The following is a 23,709-nucleotide window of genomic DNA, read 5'->3' as shown; positions in this document are numbered from 1 at the left end:
TGAGTGAGCAGTGACTTTTCCTTCTTTTAATTGAGGGAGTCGTGCCCTTGTACTTCACAAGCGCAGGCTTTATGTAAAAGCGAATCATTTAAGGATCCACTGAAAGGGACTACAGCTATAATTATAGGCACATGGACATGTGTTAATCTCTCTGTGCTGCCTTGAATGGGGAGAAGGAGAAGGCACAGTGATATGAACAATAGCCAGGAAAATGGAAAGGCAGTCCAATATGCACTGAGTGTGCAAAACATTTAGGTCACCTTCCTAATATTGAGTTGCACCCCCTCATTTTGCCTTCAGAACAGCCTTTAATTCGTCGGGGCATGGACTCGACAATGTGTCGAACGCATTCCACAGGGATCCTGGCCCACTCCAAAGCTTCCCACAGTTGTGCCAAGTTGGCTGGATGTCCTTTGGGTGGTTGGCCATTCTTGATACACACGGGAAACTGTTGAGCGTGAAAAACCCAGCAGCATTGCAGTTTTTTACACAAACCGGTGTGTCTGGCACCTGCTACCATACCCCATTCAAAGGCAAATGGAACACATACACAATCCATGTCTCAATTGTCTCAAGGCTTAAAAATCCTTCTTGAACCGGTCTCCTCCACTTCATCTACACTGATTGTAGTGGATTTAACAAGTGCCATCAATAAGGGCTCATAGCTTTCATCTGGTCAGTCTATGACATGGAAAGATCAATCAAGTGTCCTTAATGTGTCCTTAATGTGTTTTACACTGTAGAACTTCACAGACTATATATGACAAACTGGAGTGCCCCACTCAAGAATATCAGTCCTCCTTTTGGAAATGACCCTACATGTGAGAGGTGAGCCATTCATTTGCTTTTATAACTGTGCTATTGCCTCTATACTCTGCTGGGTAAATCCCTTTAAATTCAATCACTTTTTGACAGCATCACTTTTGATTTAAACAAAACTTTACATACATGTTTGATCATGGTAGAAGTGGTCAGAAAGTTACATTTTGGACCTCAATGCCAAAACATTCAGGAGATAAAGGTGCTCAGTTTAAACATTTTGCCTACCCCACCAATCCATGAGACACCGTGTCACTCGAAAACATAAACGGTTGGGGTTTGATATCATTTAAAAGCTTACAAACAAAGGTTGTCAAATGGAAATGTTTTGAACCTTTAATGTCAATTATCTGAAAATGTGTCAACTACAATTGGCTTTATTTTCATATTCACATATGATGTAGCTTAGACCCTAGGTTACATCATCTGAGGTGGTGTAGTGCCCACCATCAGTTGAGACACAACATGTTTCTGAATACAGAGTGGGTGCCATTTCAATACTATAATTCATAGAATGGCCCTATCCCTTCAGACCACTGGAAATTAGCTGCTACATTTAAATTACTACCATAAAGATGGCCGCCCGGCCCACCCACCGTCGATTGTCAACTTAAATGGTTATGTGTATTCTATTATCTATTTCTATGATTTCAATGGGTTTCCTACATAGGATTGACAGTATACTCTTATTAAATCCCTTTAGATCACTTCATTACTCCCTTCTCGTGTCCAGCTCGCAGTGATGGTTAACTCTGGAGGTTCCGCTTGTCTCCACAAAGTTTGGTAAATCTGCCTATAGTTTTAATGCACCATAATTACAAAAATAATAACTATTGGATTTCCAAGTGTAGGTAGGGCAGTTTAAAACTCTGTTGTTAAATGCTCATTGAAATCGGCTCCCAAGAGACCCAAGTGGTCTCAGTGCAAGAGTACTACAGTCCCTGGTTCGAATCCAGGCTGTATCACATATGTATCATATATGCCGTGAATGTCTCATAGGGCGGCGCACAATTGGCCCAGCCTCATTTGGGTTTGGCCATGGTAGGCCGTCATTGTAAATAAGGAAAATCAGCCAACAAGTGCTCAGCATATTTTTTTATTTATTTTACCTTTATTTAACTAGGCAAGTCAGTTAAGAACAAATTCTTACTTTCAATGACGGCCTGGTTGGTTAACTGCCTGTTCAGGGGCCTTGTCAGCTCGGGGGTTTGAACTTGAAACCTTCCGGTTACTAGTCCAACGCTCTCTAACCACTAGGCTACCCTGCCGCCCCAGCATATGTGGGAACTTCAAGACTGTTGGAAAGACATTCCAGGTGACTACCTCATGAGCTGGTTGAGAGAAAGCCAAGAGTTTGCAAAGCTGTCATCAAGGTGGTGGTTACTTTGAAGAATCTAAAAAATAAATATATTTAGATTTGTTTAACACTTTTGGTTACAACATGATTCGATGTGTTATTTCATAGTTTTGATGTCTTCATTATTATTCTACAAGGTTAGAAAATAGTAAAAAATAACAAATAAAAAATAACCCTTGAATGAGTAGGTGTTTCCAAACTTTTGACTGGTACTGTATGTCTCATGGTATGGTGGGTTATGCAAAAATCACCTTTATCTCAAATGATTTGGCATTCAGGTCCAAAAAGTTACTTTCTGAGCACTTCTACAATGGGCAAATACGTATGGAAGGTTCTGTTCAAATCAAAAGGGGTTGTCAAAAATTGATTGAATATAAAATGATTTACTCTGCTATTAAAATCATACTGTATCGGTCAGAATATGATTTGTCATGCAGCTGACTTATCACACTTTCAGGCATTCCACCGACTGAAAAAAGGCTTTTACATTGTGTGTAAGCAATTCTCAGGACTTTGGGTGGCCTTGTAAATGTAGAGCATCCCTTTGAAGTAGGCCTAGAGAGCCTTAGTCATTTAAAAACCACATCACTGGTGAAAGTTTCACTTATGAGCTAGGTCTACTGCAGTAAGAACAAAGAATGTCATTTGTTGATTAACACAGTAAGTGAACTGTCATAAACGACAACACTTTACTCTGATCCGAAGTTTACAAAGTACCTCAAGTCCACGATGATTTCATCCACGGAGTTGAGCGCAGACTAGTGTGTTTTTATCCTTACCGTGTACTTATGTTTGTCCTCTGTTGTTGAGTGCCTATCTTGTTTGTTGAATTCCATCCTTTTTAATAAATCATAAATCAAATACAACTACCGACTGCTTCCTCATTGCTGTTGATCTAAAATGGCAACTCAGCGCAAATGTCCATGTGCCAATTGAATCTCAACAAGGGAGCAGTTGATGGTTTTATTTGATTTTTTTATTAAAAAGTATGGATTTCATCAAACAAAGAAAGGGTTTAAAATGTAAAAAAATATATATTATCGACTGCATAGTGACTAATTAGTCAGATGTTCATTTCAAAATCTGTAGTCTACGCTCAACTCCGTGGATTAAATCATCATGGAGTTGACGTACTTGGTACTATTTAGTATGAGTTGGCTTATCAGATGTTGGCAGAAAAAATGTCATACATTGTGACCAGTCACCATACCCTAGCTCAACAACCATTTTAAATAGGCTACTAAAATCATTGCAATCCCAATTAAATGTCAATGCAGTTTAGCGGTATTAGAGGGGCTGACTTTAGGACCATGAGGACACCAGGGAGCGGGATGGCAGAAGAGTGTCTGTATGGCTGGCTTGCTTGTTCTATGGAGAACGGGTCGACACAGCTGCAGAGAACCGTGCGACTTTTTCTAAAAACAGTGCAGAGGAAGAGATGACTGTAGTAGATGGCTTTGGCTAGGTAACTGCTGTTTGGCTAGGTAACTGCTGTTTGGCTAAGTAACTGCTGTTTCTCTAGGTAACTGCTGTTTGGCTAGGTAACTGCTGTTTCGCTAGGTAACTGCTGTTTGGCTAGGTAACTGCTGTTTGGCTAGGTAACTGCTGTTTGGCTAGGTAACTGCTGTTTGGCTAGGTAACTGCTGTTTGGCTAGGTAACTGCTGTTTTACTAGGTAACTGCTGTTTGGCTAGGTAACTGCTGTTTGGCTAGGTAACTGCTGTTTGGCTAGGTAACTGCTGTTTCGCTAGGTAACTGCTGTTTGGCTAGGTAACTGCTGTTTGGCTAGGTAACTGCTGTTTGGCTAGGTAACTGCTGTTTGGCTAGGTAACTGCTGTTTGGCTAGGTAACTGCTGTTTCACTAGGTAACTGCTGTTTGGCTAGGTAACTGCTGTTTGGCTAGGTAACTGCTGTTTGGCTAGGTAACTGCTGTTTCACTAGGTAACTGCTGTTTGACTAGGTAACTGCTGTTTGGCTAGGTAACTGCTGTTTGGCTAGGTAACTGCTGTTTGACTAGGTAACTGCTGTTTGGCTAGGTAACTGCTGTTTGGCTAGGTAACTGCTGTTTGGCTAGGTAACTGCTGTTTGGCTAGGTAACTGCTGTTTGACTTGTCATGGAGCTAAACAAGTGTTTTAATCCCGATGCTGAACTAGTGAACAGTATGACATGTGTTTTTAGAATCCATCCCAAACCACAAATTCCTATGATTACGTTAAATAACACTAATATGTGAAAACTATATTTCTGCTGATTTTTTTTTTCAATTTGTCCTCATAACAAGGTTGGTAATGTAGCAACGTCAAAATCATTGTGGAAATCTGTTGCAGCTCAAGTCGACTACAAAACCCACAATGCAATGATCTCTCTCTGGGCTGGCTGACTAGCTAGCTAGCTAGCAAACGTAAATCCAAACAATAATACCAAAGTCAGTAGCTAGCTAGCTGTAAAAAAAAAAAAAAAACTAACAAACTGCACTATCAATTTAAGAGTCCATCTCAGGAGTTCAACTTGCAGTCCGCCTCTGCCCAAAGCGAGTGCAGAGTACATTGCTATGGCAACAATGGCACTTTCCCACAGACATTGCCTGCATTCCAAACACTTAACAGACATACCCTCTCCCCTCAGCCCTCAAAATAAGTGGACACTTCTGATGACGTATCATGACATCTGACGAGTTTACACTTACAAGGCAAGCGGCGAGGGAGGAAGGAATTAATTTTAATTCATTACATTTTTGTTCGGAAATTCATCACTCGTTCGTCCTGCAACGATTGTGTTTCATATGCTCTATTATTGCATGTCTACTTATATTAACCATATAATTATTACTATAAGTATAATAGCTAGCAAATGAATGAGCTAACTAACGTCGGCCTGCCAAGCTGGAACTTCTGAAGAAGGAACATGTTTTATTTCTACAATATCCAAAAGCTAACCAAACAAAAACATATTTACTTTTACAAGACGTGTTTGTGCATTAGTAGGACAACTTCTAACATATTTACATTTGTTTTTACTTACACTTGTATGTTGACGTTGAGGTTTTAAGTTTTGGCTGGCTTTTCTTAGGGTTAGGGATGTACAATCATCGCAAATTGAATTATGGGGCGTTTCAGGCCCCGAAGTGAACATTTTTAATTCTACTCTAGTTTGTCACAAAAACTGTTGGGTTAAATACCAAATGTGCCTCTGGTCTTGGCATTTGCGCTCAGATACAGAGTGGGTAAACTAGTCTACATGATGAGATTATTATGGATAAAGAGCGAGAATATTTTTATTAGTCAAATGGCAGTCAAGTATCGATCATCATGTCACCAGAATCAGCCCCTCGATATTTACTGTATAAAGGAGCATCAAGATCACTGTGTACTTTCATCAACCTGTGAAGTTCATCATAAGTTATTTCATCTGTAGCCAAATAAACGGCATGGTTTCCTGAGTTGTAGTAGAAGGATCACATACCATATCATCTCATGACTAATTTACTTTGATATAATGGCTATTATATAAATATTTGCGCATAAAGGTGTTTCCACTGACATTTCTCGCATAATTATTCTTACCGACACAAAATGATCCCACCATATCGAACGAACAAATGATCTGGCTGCATTCATGAAATTGTACTGAAACTTCCTGTTTCCATGACAGGTGTCTTGATTTTGTTTTATACGGTACGACATTGCTCGCATAAAAACATATGAATGGAAACGTGGTTACAGATACAACATAGGCTTTCACCAAATCCACAGGAGTTTCACAATTGGCCCAGCGTCGTCCGGGTTTGGCCAGGGTAGGCCTTCATTGTAAATAAGAATTTGTTCTTAACTGACTTGCCTAGTTAAATAAAGTTTTTTATTTCACCTTTATTTAACCAGGTAGGCCATTTGATAACAAGTTATAATTTACAACTGCGACCTGGCCAAGATAAAACAAAGCAATGCGACACAAATAACAACACAGTGTTACACATGGAATAAACAAACATACAGTCAATAACACAATAGAAAAAAAGTCTATGTTCAGTGTGTGCAAATGAGGTAAGATAAGGGAGGTAAGGCCATAGTGACAAAATAATTACAATTTAAACACTGAAGTGATAGGTGTGGAGAAGATGAATGTGCAAGTAGAGATACTGGGGTGCAAAGGAGCAACAACAACAAAAAATAACAGTATGGGGATGAGGTAGTTGGATGGGCTATTTACAGATGGGCTATGTACAGGTGCAGTGATCTATGAGCTGCTCTGACAGCTGGTGCTTAAAGTTAATGAGGGAGATATGAGGTTAAATAAAAAATGAAGACTTTTACCTCTGGGGTGGATTATCCCTTTAAATCCCATATTGTCTGACGTGAATGAAACTACAGCAACAAGGTGATCATGGCTGGAGTCACTGTTGCTTGTTTTTACCTTTCTCCAAATTTCGATTTTAACTGTTTTTAATTTGTGTAAAAATTAAGTAAGTGAGCTTCAATTTTATACAAATCCCATCCCGTCTCTTTGCCATACCATCGGACCTATATTTATCTGAAATGATGGGCTGGTTTGTGACAGAGTGCTTAAAACACATGGCCAGGCCTATTTAGATTTCGCATGACATGTTGGCAAGGCTCAGGAAATATAATACGAAGTTAAAATGCTTTAGGTAACTGCTAGACTAACCGATTCAGGCGCATGTGTTCAATGCTGTAGGAAACAAAACAAAAAGGCAGTAAACAAAATGCCCTCAAAATAAGTCATATTTTTTTTAAATAGCAGCTGGCACATAGCCTACAGATAGCAGTTATTCAACACTCTAGCAACATCTTTCCTTTTTACTTTGTAGCCTACATTGAATTCAGTCACTACACATGGATTTCGTATTTTGGCCCGATCCAGAATGCTCAGTTTACAAGGCGCAGTAATGCCCTGGACCAGAGCTAGATTGTACACAACGTCTCCTTTGCCAGTGACACATTCCCATTCGTAACCATATTTGTCATTGAAAACATTTACAGTCTCCCTATGCAAATTGACAATTGTTTTTCTATTCAGTAAGACAAATGAATGTAGAAATAAAGCGTCGCTTTATAGAAAGTGTTTGAAACAACATGCAGTGCACATGTCAGTGTTCGTTTCTGTCAGCATGTGGAACGAAAACTCACCTTTTCCTGAATATTATTGGTAGAAAAAATGACGCACTCGTTCCGTCCGTGCGTGATGGTGTCGTTTTAGGAACGCCTCCTACGCTGTTCGTTGTTTAGGTCTTCACTGGCTAAGAGAGAGATATAGCTTTTTCGCTCACTATTTTGACAATACTGTCAAGGGATGATTTTTCTAGGCTACTTGTGAACATATTCTCTGCCAACAACTGATCTTCCATGTTTTAGTGGACTCAGTGAAGATATGTACAATATTTTACCCAACATCTGCAAGATCCTAAAATAGACTTTATCTTGTGTGTATGTGTGTGTGTGTGTGTGTGTGTGTGTGTGTGTGTGTGTGGTGTTTTATTTGCATTTCATTATGTTAGTTAAATTAGTAAGGTCATGGATAATGTAGTTCTTCTGAGATCCTATGTAAACAGTTCATGGCCAGTTTGGTTGTCTGCTGCTGTGGTAATTTGAGCTCAAGCCTAGTCTTTTTAAACTTCAAAGAGGCGAAAGTAATTTAAAAAAGTCTATCACACAGCCTCTAAGAAATCTTCACATAAAGTAGAATCCACATCAGAAGGTCATAATTCAGCAGAACTAATCACATAAGTGTAAAGGCAGCAATAACTAACAGTTGAGAGAGAGATTTTATGATTATTCTTTCTCATTTTATAGTAAAGTAAAAGTCTGTGCTAATTACTTTATATTAAATTGGAACTATCCTTGACTAGAAGCTTGTCAGGGATAGTTAGAAATGTCTATAGTAGTTTTGAAAATGTTTCCCTTTTAAATGTTTATTGAACATACCATTATATTGGTATGTTCAAATACAATTATTATTCAATTGTAAAGCGAAACAAAAACACAACACACAAACGCTTCTTTCTGTGACATGCTCCGTTAGAAAGTCTCCAGTCCACACACTGAACTGTAACATTTTCACATCCCTTCTATGTGCTTTCTAGTTAGGACATTGGAAAACAAACAGTAGGTTAATCCATCCTCAAACCTGAGAGGCATCATTGCCTTACTCGTGGTAAACGTTTCCCTATGGAGAAATAGGCTATTCTGAAAGATGAACTGCGTCTCGGCATCCAATGTAAAACAGCTAGTATGTATTTTGTGTGGTTACTAAGAGCCACGTGAGGCCACGTATGAGATGTAAGCTTACTGTATGTGTCGCAATCGATAACTTTTCACTTCAACCTATGAACATGGATTGAGGACTGCCATGGTAGCCAGGGCACTAAAACAGGGGAGAAGTTGAGCCTTGCACTTCAACGCTCTAAGTTGTAGTGGGAAAAAAAAACAGTATGCTGTTCTGCATCCACGTCATATCGCTGAGTTTACCTTGAATACAAATTCTATAGAGATGAGACTGCTACAGGCCTGTTTGCAAGTATAAATGATCACTGTTAGATCGATAATGAATAGAAGTCATTCAAGTACAAGAAGAACAACACAGCTTTATTCAAATTTATTTTGGCTACATTTATTCGAGGTCATTTCCAAGAGAAATAAAAAATTCAATAATAGCCTACTTAAGACATTTTAGGAATTTTCCATCAACACCCCCTCTATCTTAATCTCTGTACCTGGATGACTAAAGTGGAGTTTTTATTGTCAAAAAATACAGTGTTTTCACAATATTGTATCAAAAGTTCCCCAAATTGCAAATTTCCAGTAGTTTAAAGGAAATAAAATGATAAGAACTAAATTGACAATTTAAAACAATGACTGTTTTTCCAAATACCATAGAGTGCTTTCTATTGACGATTTTCTCCAATAGCCAATGACACAATCCTTTACTAAAATATATTTGTTGAGGAACTATCATACTGTACACTACAGTATGAAATAAATACAATTAGGAAATATAAAATGAGTCACATAAATAAAATGGCAATCTTAAAATTTGATTGAAATGTAATTTATGCTTGGGAAAAGAAATCTACAAAAACAAAAGTAATACTGAAAAAAAGGTAAATGAAAAGTACATAAAATTGCACAAACATGTAAACTAACGAACTGCTGTCTCTATCGATGCTAATACTGACATAGGTACTTTGAAAAACTAGATGAAATATTGATTTAATACTGAAGCCAGAGCAAAGATAATACGAGTAAACTCTTGATTTTTACACTGTACAGGGATGGCACTTGCAGAAACGCACAGGTGAAAAGGTTTGCATATAAGGCTTTCTCTTGAGAAAATAAAACATACTAAGTCTCTTGTGTCTGTCATATGGAGCCCTTCGTATTTCACAATTCTCTATTTCATTCTGTCATTTCATTCCAGTCCATTTTAAGACTCATCAAAATCACACAGGTTTAAAGTTTCCTTCACATAAAGACAAAAAAATGGTGCGGTTAGTTTGCCGAGCAAAAAGGGAGGGTAGAACCAAGGACATCACAGTAAGTAGTAGACAAAGTACAACACTGCCGGACTGCTACCAAGTCTTCAAGCACGGTATAAATATACATAGGGTTTTTTAAATAGTTTTTTTATTGTTTTTGTAGTGATTAAAGGGGCAGAGTGCAATTTCCTGGTTTGGGGTATGAACACAATAAAACACAAGGGTTAACAACATTATAGCACCACACAGCTTTTAGGCCTTATTTTACACTGTGCATTAAAGACAGCTTCATTTAATTTGTTTATTATAATGATAATCATTATTACATCATAATGTTGATTCTTAAATAATCCCACCCAGCTTGTCATCTCAACTCTGATGTTGGCAGTCAGTCACCACATTCCATGAGTCCATCATTATGAGCTTCTGAGAAGCTACAAGTTGCTTGACTTAGCCCCTGCAGTGCCCTTCTGAAAACAAAGCAAGTTTCATGTTTGCTGGAAGAATGGAAAAAGGAAATGAAACAAACCATCATGACAAATATTTTCTGCAATATTTTTTGGGGGACTGACTGCAGAATTGATTTAATCTGCTTCCTAATGGTCTGACTTGGTGTCTCTTTTCCCTTCTGTTGAACTGTCATCCATCGAATGCATTGCATCGTTCCCCTCGTCATCCCTCGCTGTGTCCATCCTTCCGTCACCCTCGTCCTCTCCTTCCCTGAAACTTCCCGCCTCTCGTCTGTCTGTCACCTCCTCATACGTCTCGTCCACTTCCGTCTGTCCTCGTCCTCCCCTCATTCCTCCTTCCGTGCCATCCCTCAGGATGGTGTCGCCCCCGTCGTCCAGCTGGTCCTCGGTGTCTGAGTAGCCCAACGGCCCCAGACCCTGTAGGTAGGCCCTCCTCATCAGTAGCTCTGTGGGCTCCATGGGGCCCTGGCCTTTGTCCCAGGCTTCCCTCTCCTCCGCCTCCCTCTCAGCTGCCTCCCTCTCTTCGGCCTCCCTCTTGCAGTAGGAGTAGCGGTGGTTCATGTGCTGGGAGTAGGAGCCTGAGTGAGAGAAGCGCTTGCCACACTTGTCACATTGGTATGGCTTTTCTCCAGAGTGCAGGCGAGAGTGCTCGATGAGGTGGTGCTTATGTTTGAAGGCCTTCTTACAGATCGTGCACTGGTGTGGTCGCTTTCCTGCGGAGACACAGGAGACAGGGGAGAGGAGGTGTTACTACAGTGTTACTATGGTCCCCTTCCCTAGAAACACAGAAAAAACACAAAGGGAAAATAAACAGTTATTCAGGAGAACAGACACGTAGTACACATGTAAAATTAGAGTGAATTTAGTCTGACTTGACACAGAATGTATTGATCACGTTATGTGCATACTGAGTGTAAAAGCATTGATATCATCATTACGGATTTCTTCATTCCCTCCATCATGGTGAAAATTATTAGAGGACACAATAATGATAGGAATGAGTAATGTTGTGATGGTACAAATAAATACAAGTACATTTCTCAAATACATTTTAGAAAACAAAACAAAGCGTTAAAAGTAAACCTCAGTTTATGGTTGACAATCTAACTTTAGAGCTAATTTTAGTTGCTGCTAGAAAACACGGCGGGGAGTCAGGTGGAAATAAAACCCCTCAACACTCCATGATGGGCGGGGCCGGCGAGCAGCGAGCTAAGCCAGTGAACTCAGATGTTTCGAACACCAAGCAAGGTGAAACTGAAGCGCAGCCTGGCACCAGTGACAGCGTGTTCTCGTGACATCATAGGTCCAGGTTAAAACGAGTAGGATTAGGCATCCTTCACGTGATGGTGTGACAGTTATATTTATAGGAGGAGGACCTTCACACCACTAGCCCCCTTTGCCCCTCTTCCCTGTCCCCGCAGCATGCAGCTCCTCGCACTAAAGGTTTACTGCAACTCAGCAGTGCTACCGGAAATATATTCCCTTCTATTAGACAAAATGGGCCTCTCAAATGCAAGTTCAATCGGCCCATATAATAGCACCCTTCCAAAAGCGCACATCCCACGCTCACATGCACAAACACCTCCCATCCTACGAAAGCCAATACACATAAAGTACACACAGGAGAGCAGCCACGCAACAGAATGCACATACACACACAGACACACACACAGGCGATTCCTATCCTCAGATAGCCTTGGAATGCCTGCGACATCATCCATAGTTGGCATACTTTAAGTGCCCCCCCCCCCCCCCCTCGCCCTCCCCACCTTCCCTACAGTGGGACAAAAATAGAGGAGACAGAGAATTCCTCATGGGGCATTCCATTACAGGATGCTGAAAGAGAGGAGTCCCCAGGAGGAGAGGTCACATCTTTGAAGATCATTTAAAAAATAACCAAACATGCCACACAGGCAATCCTCCTATACGACCTGTCATTCTGTTAAATACCACCAGGGTAGACGCAGTAATTCTCGTCCCTGTCACTGAAGGCACAGTATATATACTGTATGTCCCTGTGTCTTAACATACTAGCGTGATCTTTAAAAAGACAGTCCCTCTTGAAGCAGAACGTTTGTTTCCAAAATGGCCACTGGTCCTGTTACTTTTGGAGACCATATGATGATGTCATTTAGAACGCCTGGAGTCAGAATGACTACCACTATGGTGTCTGTGATGAATGCAATGATGCTCACTTCTACTTTTACTGAATGTTTATGTAACTGCTTTGATATCCAAACAGCCCACTATTCCCAAACCCCAATAAGAAAGGAACACGTTAAAGTTCATGGATCTGAACACATTATAATGGGAATCATGAAAGACGAGAGGAAAATAACAATTAAGATTGGTGGGGGGAAAAAATGACGTGATCAAGAAGGGAAAAAAAGAGAGAGATGGAGAGGATGAAATAACAGAAAAAGAACAGCTTTCAAATGACACAAAACATGGAGGGGGACTGGCACAAAGGTAAAGAGGGTGGTTGGGGTAGAAAACAACTGTCCAAATGTTATATACCTGTGTGTTCATATTTGTGTCTTAGGAGGGAACTGGTCTTCTGGAATGTTTTGTCGCACAAGTCACACGCGTACATACCACTTTCTGTCTTCTTAATCTTCTTCCGGGAGAGGAGGGATTCGTCTGTCAGGTCCTCCAGGCCTGACAGATAGTCCACAGTGCCGTCCAATAGCTCCCCCTATGAGATGAGAGAGGCATATTGTTCAATTGTTTGTAAGTAATCCACACCTGTCACCTAAAACAAAGACACCTTCTGCTCTGAGTTTGATCCCAAGTCTGGACAGGGCTTAGTCGTCGATCCGTACGACCTGTGTAAGACCCTTCTTACTGCCCAGGAGAGGAGACAATAAAAAGGGGAACATATGGGCTTTTTAAGTCTGTGTTGTGGATTTGATGTGTGGAGTGGACGCATATACAAAACAGACAGCCACAGTGCAAACTCATCTAATTACAGGAAATTATTTGACAAAAACACAACTTTAACATTATTTTTTTTACTAATCTAAAACATTTAATTTGAGTGTAACTTATCCATTAGATACTAAAGATACTAAATCCATAGATTTAAAAGGGCAAAATGTTTATTGTTAAGCTCTTACTAAAAATGGATTTAGTGAATGGACCTGAAACCACAAAAGGGCTTGCTTACCTGGAAACCTGGTTTCCGTTGGTACTTCCTCGACCTCTGTTGTATTTCAGCGAATGTAGCCGCCCCAGTTGCATAAGTGTAGGCCATGTGGGGCAGGAAGCTCATTGGATCCAGCCCTGGGTATGGCCTCAGGCCTGGGATGCTGGCCTGGGCCTGCATGAAGCTAGGCGGGGGGAATGCTCCATGTGGGGGCAGAGATGTGTACATGTGACCACCACCAAAGGGGTTGATGCCAAAGATGGGGCTGACACTCTTCTCCATCTGGTGTCCACGGTTGCCTCTGTTGTCTCTCTCCGAGCCCAGGAATTCCTTCTTGATGTGGGCCAAGTCCATGGGCTCAGTACCCTGCTCCCGGCTGGAATGGTGGTGGTCACCGTTGCAGTCTGAGACGTAGCCGTTTGGTTCGGACCTCTTTTCTCCCAGTGAGATGCTGTTGCTCATCATGTGTTTTGGCAGAGAAAGGTCCAACGGTGCGTCCCCCCCATGGCTGTCCCCTTCAGAGGCCAGGCTGTTTGGAGTGTACGAGCTGCTCTGGGAGTTTTTAGAAGAAGTGGAGGAGAGATTTAGAGGAGATGGAGTTCTGCTTCTAAGTTGGTTCAAGGGGTCTAGTGGTTTGTCACCCGTCTGCCTGTTTGCTGTAAACTGGTTGGCCTCTGAGTGTCTGTGGAGAGCGTCACGGTCACCGTTGGTGTTGCCACCGTGTAAATCAGCGAGTGCCATGATACGGTCCACGTGTTGCGCCGTGGACATTGGTGACCTGGTTAGCCTGTGGTGCCTGCGCTCCTCTGCACTGCTCCGCTCTGGCGGCGGTGACTGCTTCCTGTGGTTGGCATTGCCCTTGTTGTGTTGTTGTTGTTGCTGCTGATTCTTCCACTGGGAGAACCATTCCTTGACGAACTCCTGCGGAAGGCCGACTGCGATGGAGATCTTCAGCAACTCCTCTGAGTTGGGATCTGTGTTCATGGCGAAGTAGGCCTTGAGCACTGACATGTGGTCCTTGAAGGGGTTGGAGGGGCTGGTGGCGCCCCTCTCTGAAAGAGAGGACAGCAGGGAGGCCTGCTGGTCTGAGGGGAACACTCCCCTGTGGCTGAGAGACACGTCCTCGCTGGGCTGAAGGTGGTTGATCTCCTCGTTCTTCTTACACAGGTAGCGCTCATGCTGGTGCAGTGGGATGGGCCCTGGGAAGGTCTCCTTGCAGAACTGGCAGGAGAACGGCAGGAATGGAACCAGGTGGCTTCCGTGGTGCGACTTGTCCTCACGATCCGTCGAGTGGTTGAGCCTCTCCTTCTTTATGTCCATGTTGATCTGCCTCTTGGAGTCATCGATCAGGCTCTTGGCCTCGTTCACCTTCTCCAGGGTGTAGTCGATGATGCTCTTGGTGGGGCTGCCATGGCCCACCGCCTGGAAGCTGGCACGCGGAGAGGACAAGGCCAGCTTCTGCTCCTCCATCTGAGCCCCCAGCTCCTTCATATAGGCCCTGAGCTTGGAGATCTCCTCCGGGTTCCCATCCATCTTCTGCCGACACACCGTGTTGTCCACAATCTGGAGGACCTTCTGCACCTCGCTCAGGTTGTTCCCCAGGGACCCGTATCCCAGCAGGGGCAGGTCCAACCCCATTCCACCCAGGTGCTGCAGGGGGCTCTGGGATGAGCTGTGGACCCCCAGGGGGCTGCCTCCTCGGCAGGCTCCATTCATGTAGCCCCCTGGTCCTCCGACGCCATACTGGGAGGCCATCAGTAGCCGGTAGTCGTTTAAGTCCATTGGCTCTGCCTTGATGTCCAGGTGGCCCTGCTGGTCTTGGAGCCCCATGGGGCGTCCGTTCTCCAGCTTGTGGCGGAGCAGAGCCAGGGCGGGGCTTCCCGGGGAGGAGGCGGTGGAGTTAGGGGAGGAGCCAGCCTTGGCGTTGCCTCCTCCATTACTTACTCGTCCATTGACGGAGAACAGACCAACACACTTCTTGCTGCTGATGTGCGAACTGTAGGAGCCGGAGTGGGAGAAGCGCTTCTTGCAGTTGGAGCACTCGTATGGTTTCTCGCCTATAAACGATAAAATGGTACATGAATCTCAAGTTACTCCATTTTGAATGCTTGCAATTGGCTGGTAGTGAAATAGCTGAAGATTTCCTTCAGTGTGAAAATTTGAATTTCTATTTCTATTCAACTCTTGTCTTCTTGAGCTATGGCCTCATCCATATGGCGGCGTTAGTCAGTTATAAAACAGGTCTGAAACAGTGAGCTATTATAAAACAGAATGACTCATTTACTGACAGAGGCCAAAAAGGAACATTATCAATTTTACTCTTATGGCATGAGCCCTCTCTGTCATCTAGCCACAGTCACATGAATACATTTTAAAATGGTGGGCTGATGCCGGCTTGACTCATTTTAGTACCTACCGCTGTGAATGCGAAGATGCTCCTTCAAGTGATGCTTGTATTTGAAGGCTTTTCCACACTCAGTGCATTTGAACTTGCGATTGCCGGCCCCTTCACTCAGCAGCTGGGGCTGTGGAGGAGATAGAAAAGAGAGTTTTCACATCAGTGCCACCTAAACGTGTTGTGTAAGTGTGGGAGTACACAAATGAACCAGGCACTGGGCGAGATTTCAAGGTAGCTGGCCTTGAGAAGGAATGTAATGAATTTGTCGTAGCTTCAACGGTATAACCCTTCGTCACAAACGTTAACTACATCTAACTGCATAAGTATTTTTTAGGGTTTTACATCTGAAATGGTTTAATAAAAATGATGAAGCGTGCAAGGAACTCATAAATCGATTTTGAGAATAGTGTGTGGGTTGAGTTTTTGTGTTCTGTTCAAAGGTAACTGTTTAGTGTAGGTGCATTTCCTGAAATTCAAATGAGTGCAGATAACAAATAAAAACAGCATGTAGAGAGATAAAGCCCCCACAAAGACCTTTATGAGAAAGATGTGGGAGGTTTTCATGGTACAATTTCAATGTCAAAAAAATCCCTTTTCACTAATGCTTGCTGAGGAATCTATATATCGGTGTGTGTTATTGTGTTTGTGTATGTGTGTATGTATGGCAGCAGGTGACATTTCAGGTAAGAGAATGTGATTAGAGTTAGACTACTGAATGTGGCTTGAAGGGGACTACATTGTGAAAATGCTAGCGATCTGAAAAAAATGGCTGATGTGGTAGAACCTGCCTTCATAACCAAATGTGTGAACAATTACCCCATGCTAAAAATACATTCCCCATTGCACACAGAGGATAAGCAGAGTAGCACAATTCACATGTTTGCACCAATAGCACTCAGTAGCACTCAAATGGAAATCCCTCCACAGTCCGGTGCACTAAGGTAGCCTAGTCATAATGACCTTCCAGAAGAACCTTTCTTTAGCTCTTTTAGCTGGAGAGGAAGTACAGAACTAAACAAACACTTAAAGTCATTTGAGGATTATGATACTCCAGATCACTGGGGGGAATACCATCTGCTCTTATTTAAGCCAATCTGAAAGGGGGGGGGGGGGTCAGGTGAGGGGGTGGAGGGGGACTCCGGGAGGAAGGAGGGTGCTTATTTAAGGAAATCTGACTATTATCACCACTATAATTGGACAATTGTAATGATTCCACTGCTTATTTGCATGGTCAGTTGTAGGTTCTGTTTTATGACAGAAACAAAGGCCTATACTTTTGGTTTTTTGGTCTTTATGTTTACAAATTGCTGGTTGTAAATGGTTGTACTTGTACTGATTCCCTGGTTAAAATCAAAATACAAAATTAAATACAACTTTATCCATCACACGAATTGGTAAACAACCGGTGTAGACTAACAATGAAAAGCTTACTGATGGGCCCAAACAACGCAGAGAGAAAGACAATAGAGGAATAGAAGACTGAAACACGTATTTAAAAAAAAGTTATATTTAAATACACAATCAGTAACTGTCACACCCTGATCTGGTTCACCTGTCCTTGTGATTGTCTCCAGCCCCCTCCAGGTGTCGCTTATTATCCCCGGTGTATATATATCTCTGTGTTTCCTGTCTCTGTGCCAGTTCGTCTGGTTTGACAAGACAACCAGTGGTTTTCCTTGCGCCGATCTTCTCCAGTCTCTGTTTGTTTCTAGTCCTCCTGGTTTCAACCCTTGCCTGTCCTGACTCAGAACCCGCCTGCCTGACCACTCTGCATTCTGACTACCAGCCTGCCTATCCCCTTGTACTGTTTTGGACTCGGATCTGGTTTCTGATCCCTGCCTGGCCTGACCTCAAGACTGCCTATCGTCTGGTGCTGTTTGGACTCTGACCTGGTGTATGAATTCTCGCCTGTCCTGACCTCGAGACTGCCTATCGTCTGGTACTGTTCTGGTTTCTGACCCCTGCCTGGCCTGACCTCGAGACTGCCTATCGTCTGGTACTGTTCTGGTTTCTGACCCCTGCCTGTCCTGACCTCGAGCCTGCCTATCATCTGGTACTGTTTGGACTCTGACCTGGTTTATGAACTCTCGCCTGTCCTGACCTCGAGACTGCCTATCATCTGGTACTGTTTGGACTCTGACCTGGTTTATGAACTCTCGCCTGTCCTGACCTCGAGACTGCCTATCATCTGGTACTGTTTGGACTCTGACCTGGTTTATGAACTCTCGCCTGTCCTGACCTCGAGACTGCCTATCGTCTGGTACTGTTTGGACTCTGACCTGGTTTATGAACTCTCACCTGTCCTGACCTCGAGACTGCCTATCATCTGGTACTGTTTGGACTCTGACCTGGGTTATGAACTCTCACCTGTCCCCCGACCTGCCTTTGCCTACTCCCTTTGTTATAATAAATATCGTAGCTCTGCCATCTGCCTCGTGTTTGCATTTGGGTCTCGCCTTGTGCCCTTATAGTAACGATTACTAGGCTATATACACGGGGTACCAGTACCAAGTAGACGTGCAGGGGTACGAGGTATTTGAGGTAGACATGTACAAATAACTAGGAATAAAGTGACAGTGCTGCTACTGTTTATTATCTATCTATAAAACTGGTACTTAATCAACGTCATGCTCAGTGAAAGAACTGCGTATTGAACCATAGGAAATGGTCCAAATCTCTGCTACTATGTATGAGTGCTCATTTCTAATCAAATCTGGTCCACTTCTAGCAACAGCTGATGTAAAAAGTCAGATGGCCTGAGGAAGGCAATATGCTAGCACATCCCACGCAGGCCTCACTAAAGAAAGACGCAACACAATGCAGCTGTGAACAAGCTGTGTGGGGGTCTGAGGCAGTGTGGGGGTCTGAACCAGTGTGGTGGTCTGAAGCTGTGTGGGGGTCTGATGTAGTGTGGGGATCTGAAGCAGTGTGGGGGTCTGAAGCAGTGTGGGGTCTGAAGCCGTGTGGGGGTCTGAAGCTGTGTGGGGTTCTGAAGTAACTTGTTTAATGTGAGAGGAGTAGAGGATGACAGGAAGAGGAAAGGAGAATACTAATTCACTCAAGAGAATATGATTCTTCATGCAGAAGAAAAGAGCATCCAGTCACCATGAGGAAGCCATTAAAGCCATTATAATTAACACAAATCTTAAAAGGAAAAATAAATGAGTAAAGGGCAGTGACCTAAAATGATACTGTGTGTTTCACCCAGATCGTTGATCGACCCACACAACGACACAACAGTGTGAAGGAGATGAGATGAGGAAAGAAAATAGTAAAAGAAAAACAGAAAAACATCACCCCCCTGTCTGTCGGTCTGCCTGTCTGTCTGCCTGTCTGTCTGCCTGTCTGTCTGTCTGTCTGTCTGCCTGTCTTACCTGATCGATCCCTGGCTTGTGCATGGCCATATGTCTCTCCAGCAGTGTTCGGTGTGAGAAGGTCTCGCTGCACAGTGGGCAGGGTATGCTCTCCTCATTCTTCTCATGGCGGTACTTGATGTGCTCCTTGAGCGATGTCAGCCGCTTGTAACCCCGGTCGCAGTAAGGACAGGTCAACAGTTGGGTGAAAGCATCTGGAGTCCCAGGTGACAGTTCTGTATAGGGGAAAGGAGGAGGCGTTGTCATAAGGTCAGCCAGTAGACCTTGATGGGCAGTATGCCCAGGTTGTAAACAGAGTAAGTGCAACAAGCAACATGATTATCTCTGCTTCACAAAGACTCTATGTAAAGTCACCATCAGCTTACACTTGAACACAGACTACCCATAAAAGTCCGTCAGTAACACTATTGGGGACAAAGGCACAGGGTGGAAGGCCTTTAATGCAGCTTCTGAGACTGCAAATAATCAGAGATTAACTGTCAAATGGATTTTATGGATTCTCACCGTTTTCGTTTTCGTCTTGCACAATGGTTTCGGGAGTTCCGAGTCGTGTCACTTCCTCTGGGGCTTCTGGGTAAATGATGGCGGTGTCGCCACGCTGGAGGTATTCAGCGATGCTGGCCGAGAGGCCGTCACTCTCCTCCAGTTTACTACACTTAGTGAAGTAGTCGTCAAGCTCTGACACCCCATCCACTCCATTAACTGTATAAGATGAGGAGGAGGATGGAGGAGGAGGAGGAGGAGAGGGGGAGGAGGAGGAGGGGGAGGAGGAGGAGGAGGAGAGGGGGAGGAGGAGGAGGGGGAGGAGGAGGAGATGAGGATGGAGAGGGGGAGGAGGAGGAGAGGGGGAGGAGGAGGATATGAGAGGAGGGGGAGTTAGAGAAGAAGAGAGAGGAAGACAAATGAGAACATGAGAACATTGGTCAGTCTCCATTCTCCTTCCCCCATTTTGAGATGTGCTGCACAGCTACATTATATTAAGACTGGTCTCTAAATGTGATGAAGGACACTGGGGGAGGGAAGCATTAAGCCACTACTTAGAGGGGAGTATACATTTAAGTTACCGTTAATTATGCCATGTAATGGCCCCAACAAAGAAAAAGAAGAGATCATTTCATCATTAAGTGATGTTCACAACCCATTTTAAAGCTTTTAGACATTTTAACTTAAATATTTCCTAGTGTAACAGGTAATTGGTTTAAGTTGCAATTAGATTTTCTGGTTTACAGATCTCACTTAGAATTCTCTCTCTACATAATTTAAAGCAGAGATTTGATTATGAGTAAGAAGATGTGAGGCTATATCTGCCAAACAGTCAGTGTAGGTATAATGGTACATCAGGTGTCTAATTTATTCATCAGCTTATTTAACAAATCAGGGCAGTTAGTGTGGCTACATTTATTTGTCTTAGGATCAATACTGTTTGCTATTGGCTTATGTGTTGTGTGCAGCTGTGACACAGATACTGTGTATATTTTTGTTGTTGAAAATATCCTTAAAACGAAGGACACTGAACTGTCCCCAAGAGGCTTGGATCCCTTGAAGTTACTTTAGGCTAGATAAAAATGCTTAACTGCAAAGACAATGTGATTCACTGCCAGGACAAACTACAATTTTAAACCAATTTGAAAGTACATGAATCAAACAAATGAGATTTAGGTCAAAATTCAATTTTGTAGCTAGATGTGATTTGTGCTGCACTCTCACTCAACCTGCAAATGTTTGCTTTGCATTATCTCTCGTGGCCCTTGACTGTGTGTATGTGTTTCCTATTAGGTATATCACCTGCTGCAAGGGGTTATAATCATGTCTCTTCCTAGTGTGTTATATATATATATATATATATATATATATATATATATATATATATATATTTATTTTCTTTTAGGGGGTAGATCAGTTGTAATATTGCAGATAGATTGTAGCTTCCATCAATGTATGTGTCTGCATCATTTCCAATCCCCCATATATTTTTTTGCAAATATATATATGGGGCTCCTGAGTGGCACAGCGGTCTAAGGCAATGCATCTCAGTTCCAGAGGCGTCACTACAGTCCCTGGTTCAATTGCAGGCTGTATCACCATGATTGGGAGTCCCATAGAGCAGCACACATTTGCCCAGCGTCGTTAGGATTTGGCCGGGGTAGGCCGTCATTGTAAATAATAATTTATTTTTAACTGACTTCCCTAGTTAAATAAAAGTTAAATAAAGAGGGAGGAAGTCACCTGGACCACTTCCTACAGAGTGAAGAGACCCCTCTGGCCCCAAGGGATCATATTCATCCTTCCTTTCATCTATGAAGGAGAGGAGAAAAGGGCTCAAAATCAGACAATCAACTGTGGCTAACACAGCACTCAATAAACTGAAGTATGACCATGGTTTAACACTCGAGGCAAAGTCAACTAGAATGCACATGCTACCCTGACAATTCAGTACCTCTCTCCATTCAGCCACGGCTTGTAATATGAATGTATGTTCCTGATAATGAGGGACAGGCAGGCGAGGGGTGTACATATACTGTGCCCATTGTGTTTGTTCCTCCTGGCCCCAGTCATGTGATTCCTCAACAGGAGTCACAAGAATATTTCCCTCTTCAAAGGAGGGATATACAACACCCCTGCAGCAGGGGAAGGGGGGGGGGGGGGGGGGGACAGTCAGATTTTCTCCCCCCTCTTTCACTTACAGCAGGTTACTTTTCAAAACGTCCTTCCTCATGAGCAATGTGTCATACAGGAACCTGATGCTGTGCCTTTTTATACCAAAATAGTCTTGCTATGAGTCAAATGAGTCACAAGGTACTATGCACAACCTATTGAGAACATGTCAACATAGGTTCAATGTTTATAGTCGATTGGCAGCTACCTTCAACAAAGGTAGAATGTATGGGAATTAGCAGGTAGCTATCCTACTTAAATTTCTAAATATTGTGGATGAAAGCTATTTTCTTTCTCATAATTCCAAGATGAAATGTAATCTAGAAGCGAGGTCTCACACTTCTCCCCACAAAATGTTTCGCCCCAGCACCACGCAGATAAAATGGTGGTGCTGCATGTTTCAGAGAACAACTGCAAAAATGCATGCCTCTCCTGATGGGGAAAGCAAGTGTTGCTTCCCTTTGCCTCAACTTCAGAATCACTGCCAGACTTTACAGAATGAGTTTCATTCAGCCAACATGGGGCTTTTTGTGGGTTCCAGGCCTCAGAGTAAGGACAAAGACATGTGAGTCACGCCCTGTGTCTGTCGTAGAATCTAGACACTGTTCTCAAGTTTCATTCTATTTTCAGTAGGCCCCTCCTTCACTACACTTACAGTACTACTTGCACTGTATGTGAAATCTGAAATATAAAATGGAGGCTCTTTGTGTTTTTCACTCAGTCGTCTTTTTTTCCCTAGAGAGGCAGAGGCAAGATGGCGTGGACAGTAAATGAGCATTTCTGTTATTTTTTGTGGTAAATCTTGATTCGATCCTTTGTGCATTCTCGATGTGACTCAGTACCTTGAAGTGACACCCGAGTCTTTTACATCTGTTACCTGAGTGAAATGAATATAACAAATATGTGGGTTGTCTATCTCTCATCTTTCATCAGTTTACATATAAATGTCAAATGCCAGTTGAATTCAAATCAAATCATTCAGCAAATGGCTAGGTTAGCATTAGCTATAATGGACTGTAGCAGATGTGCTAATCTGGCATTGATTTATTTTTACAGCTTTCTTATAATGATCATGATAATAATGATTCTATACACATATGCTCCCCATATCAAGGCTCTTTTCATTTACATTTAGTTTTGGACCGGGTTCAAATTTTCTAAAACTATTTCCCAGTCCCTCATATTTCCCAATTCAGCAGCGCAGCTCGCCACCAAGTCATTAACAGAGACGGATAGTCAACGCAGGTCCATTTAAAAAATAAAAAACTGGGTGTCTCACATGAGTTTTTCTCTGCACCCTGTATCTGTCAGGCGGCCACAGAATGGTGGGCCTATTAAGCATGTAAATGGACGTCATAAAGCTCCGAATTTCATTTAGGGATGTTAATGAGTCCTGCAAAAGCCTGGCTCCCTCTTTCACGATCCCGTTGGGCTTCTAATTAAAAGTATTTGTCTTTGCGGCCCTGGCGACACCAGTTGTCCTGTCACTGATGCAGATGAGTTGGAAGGAGAGGGGGGAATGGAGAGGGAGCAAAAGAGAAAGAGAGAGAGGGTGGGTTGACAGGTTTCACATGCGCTACTTGCTTATCATTGGTAGCTCTGCTTGTATACGGGAGTTAGAGGCTCCGTTGGTCACAGCTCACTAAACTGAGTCTAATTATAAGATTTACAATTATGGGTCAATAAGAATGAAAGGCTGGCTGTTTCACAGCGCTTCATATATTGAACTAAAATATTGTTACATTCTCCTCTGCCGAGACCTTGAGAATATTGAACTGTTTGGAGTTGACTTTATTCCTCTGAATGTATGTGAAGCCAATGAGGAGACAATGCTTTTACCGAGCCAAGACAACAGAGAGAGAAACATTGATGAGACAGTGCTTTAACAAAACCAAGACAAAAGAGAGAAGGAGAGCAAAGAGGGGACAGAGAACGGTCAGAGGTCAGAGGTGCTAGAGGGTGTGAACAGTCATACAGAGATGAGTATGGGAGTGAGGGAGGT

At 42.8% G+C, this 23,709-nt stretch overlaps 1 protein-coding gene across 6 annotated transcripts in view; it reads right to left on the bottom strand.

Moving 5' to 3' along the window:
• Nucleotides 1–8,754: 8,754 nt before the first annotated feature.
• Nucleotides 8,755–23,709, bottom strand: part of LOC110501885 (zinc finger E-box-binding homeobox 2) — a 76,777-nt gene continuing 61,822 nt past the window's right edge. The window contains exons 4-10 of one of the 6 annotated variants that reach the window (XM_036959336.2): nucleotides 21,279–21,347; nucleotides 19,557–19,754; nucleotides 19,053–19,267; nucleotides 15,697–15,805; nucleotides 13,302–15,337; nucleotides 12,653–12,830; nucleotides 8,755–10,848 (exon numbers count right to left, since the gene is read on the bottom strand). In XM_036959336.2, the coding sequence (XP_036815231.1) occupies nucleotides 10,262–10,848; nucleotides 12,653–12,830; nucleotides 13,302–15,337; nucleotides 15,697–15,805; nucleotides 19,053–19,267; nucleotides 19,557–19,754; nucleotides 21,279–21,347 (3,392 nt within the window). In that variant the 3' untranslated portion in view covers nucleotides 8,755–10,261. Of the gene's footprint in view, nucleotides 10,912–12,652; nucleotides 12,831–13,301; nucleotides 15,338–15,696; nucleotides 15,806–19,052; nucleotides 19,268–19,556; nucleotides 19,755–21,278; nucleotides 21,348–23,709 lie in introns of all 6 variants that reach the window. The other 5 variants (XM_036959341.2, XM_036959338.2, XM_090216230.1 and 2 more) reach the window with 5 other exon arrangements.

Source organism: Oncorhynchus mykiss, chromosome 22, assembly GCF_057628025.1.
Source record: "Oncorhynchus mykiss isolate SJ-2025 chromosome 22, ASM5762802v1, whole genome shotgun sequence".
Lineage (NCBI taxonomy): Eukaryota > Metazoa > Chordata > Actinopteri > Salmoniformes > Salmonidae > Oncorhynchus > Oncorhynchus mykiss.
This window is presented reverse-complemented; position numbering and strand designations above follow the sequence as displayed.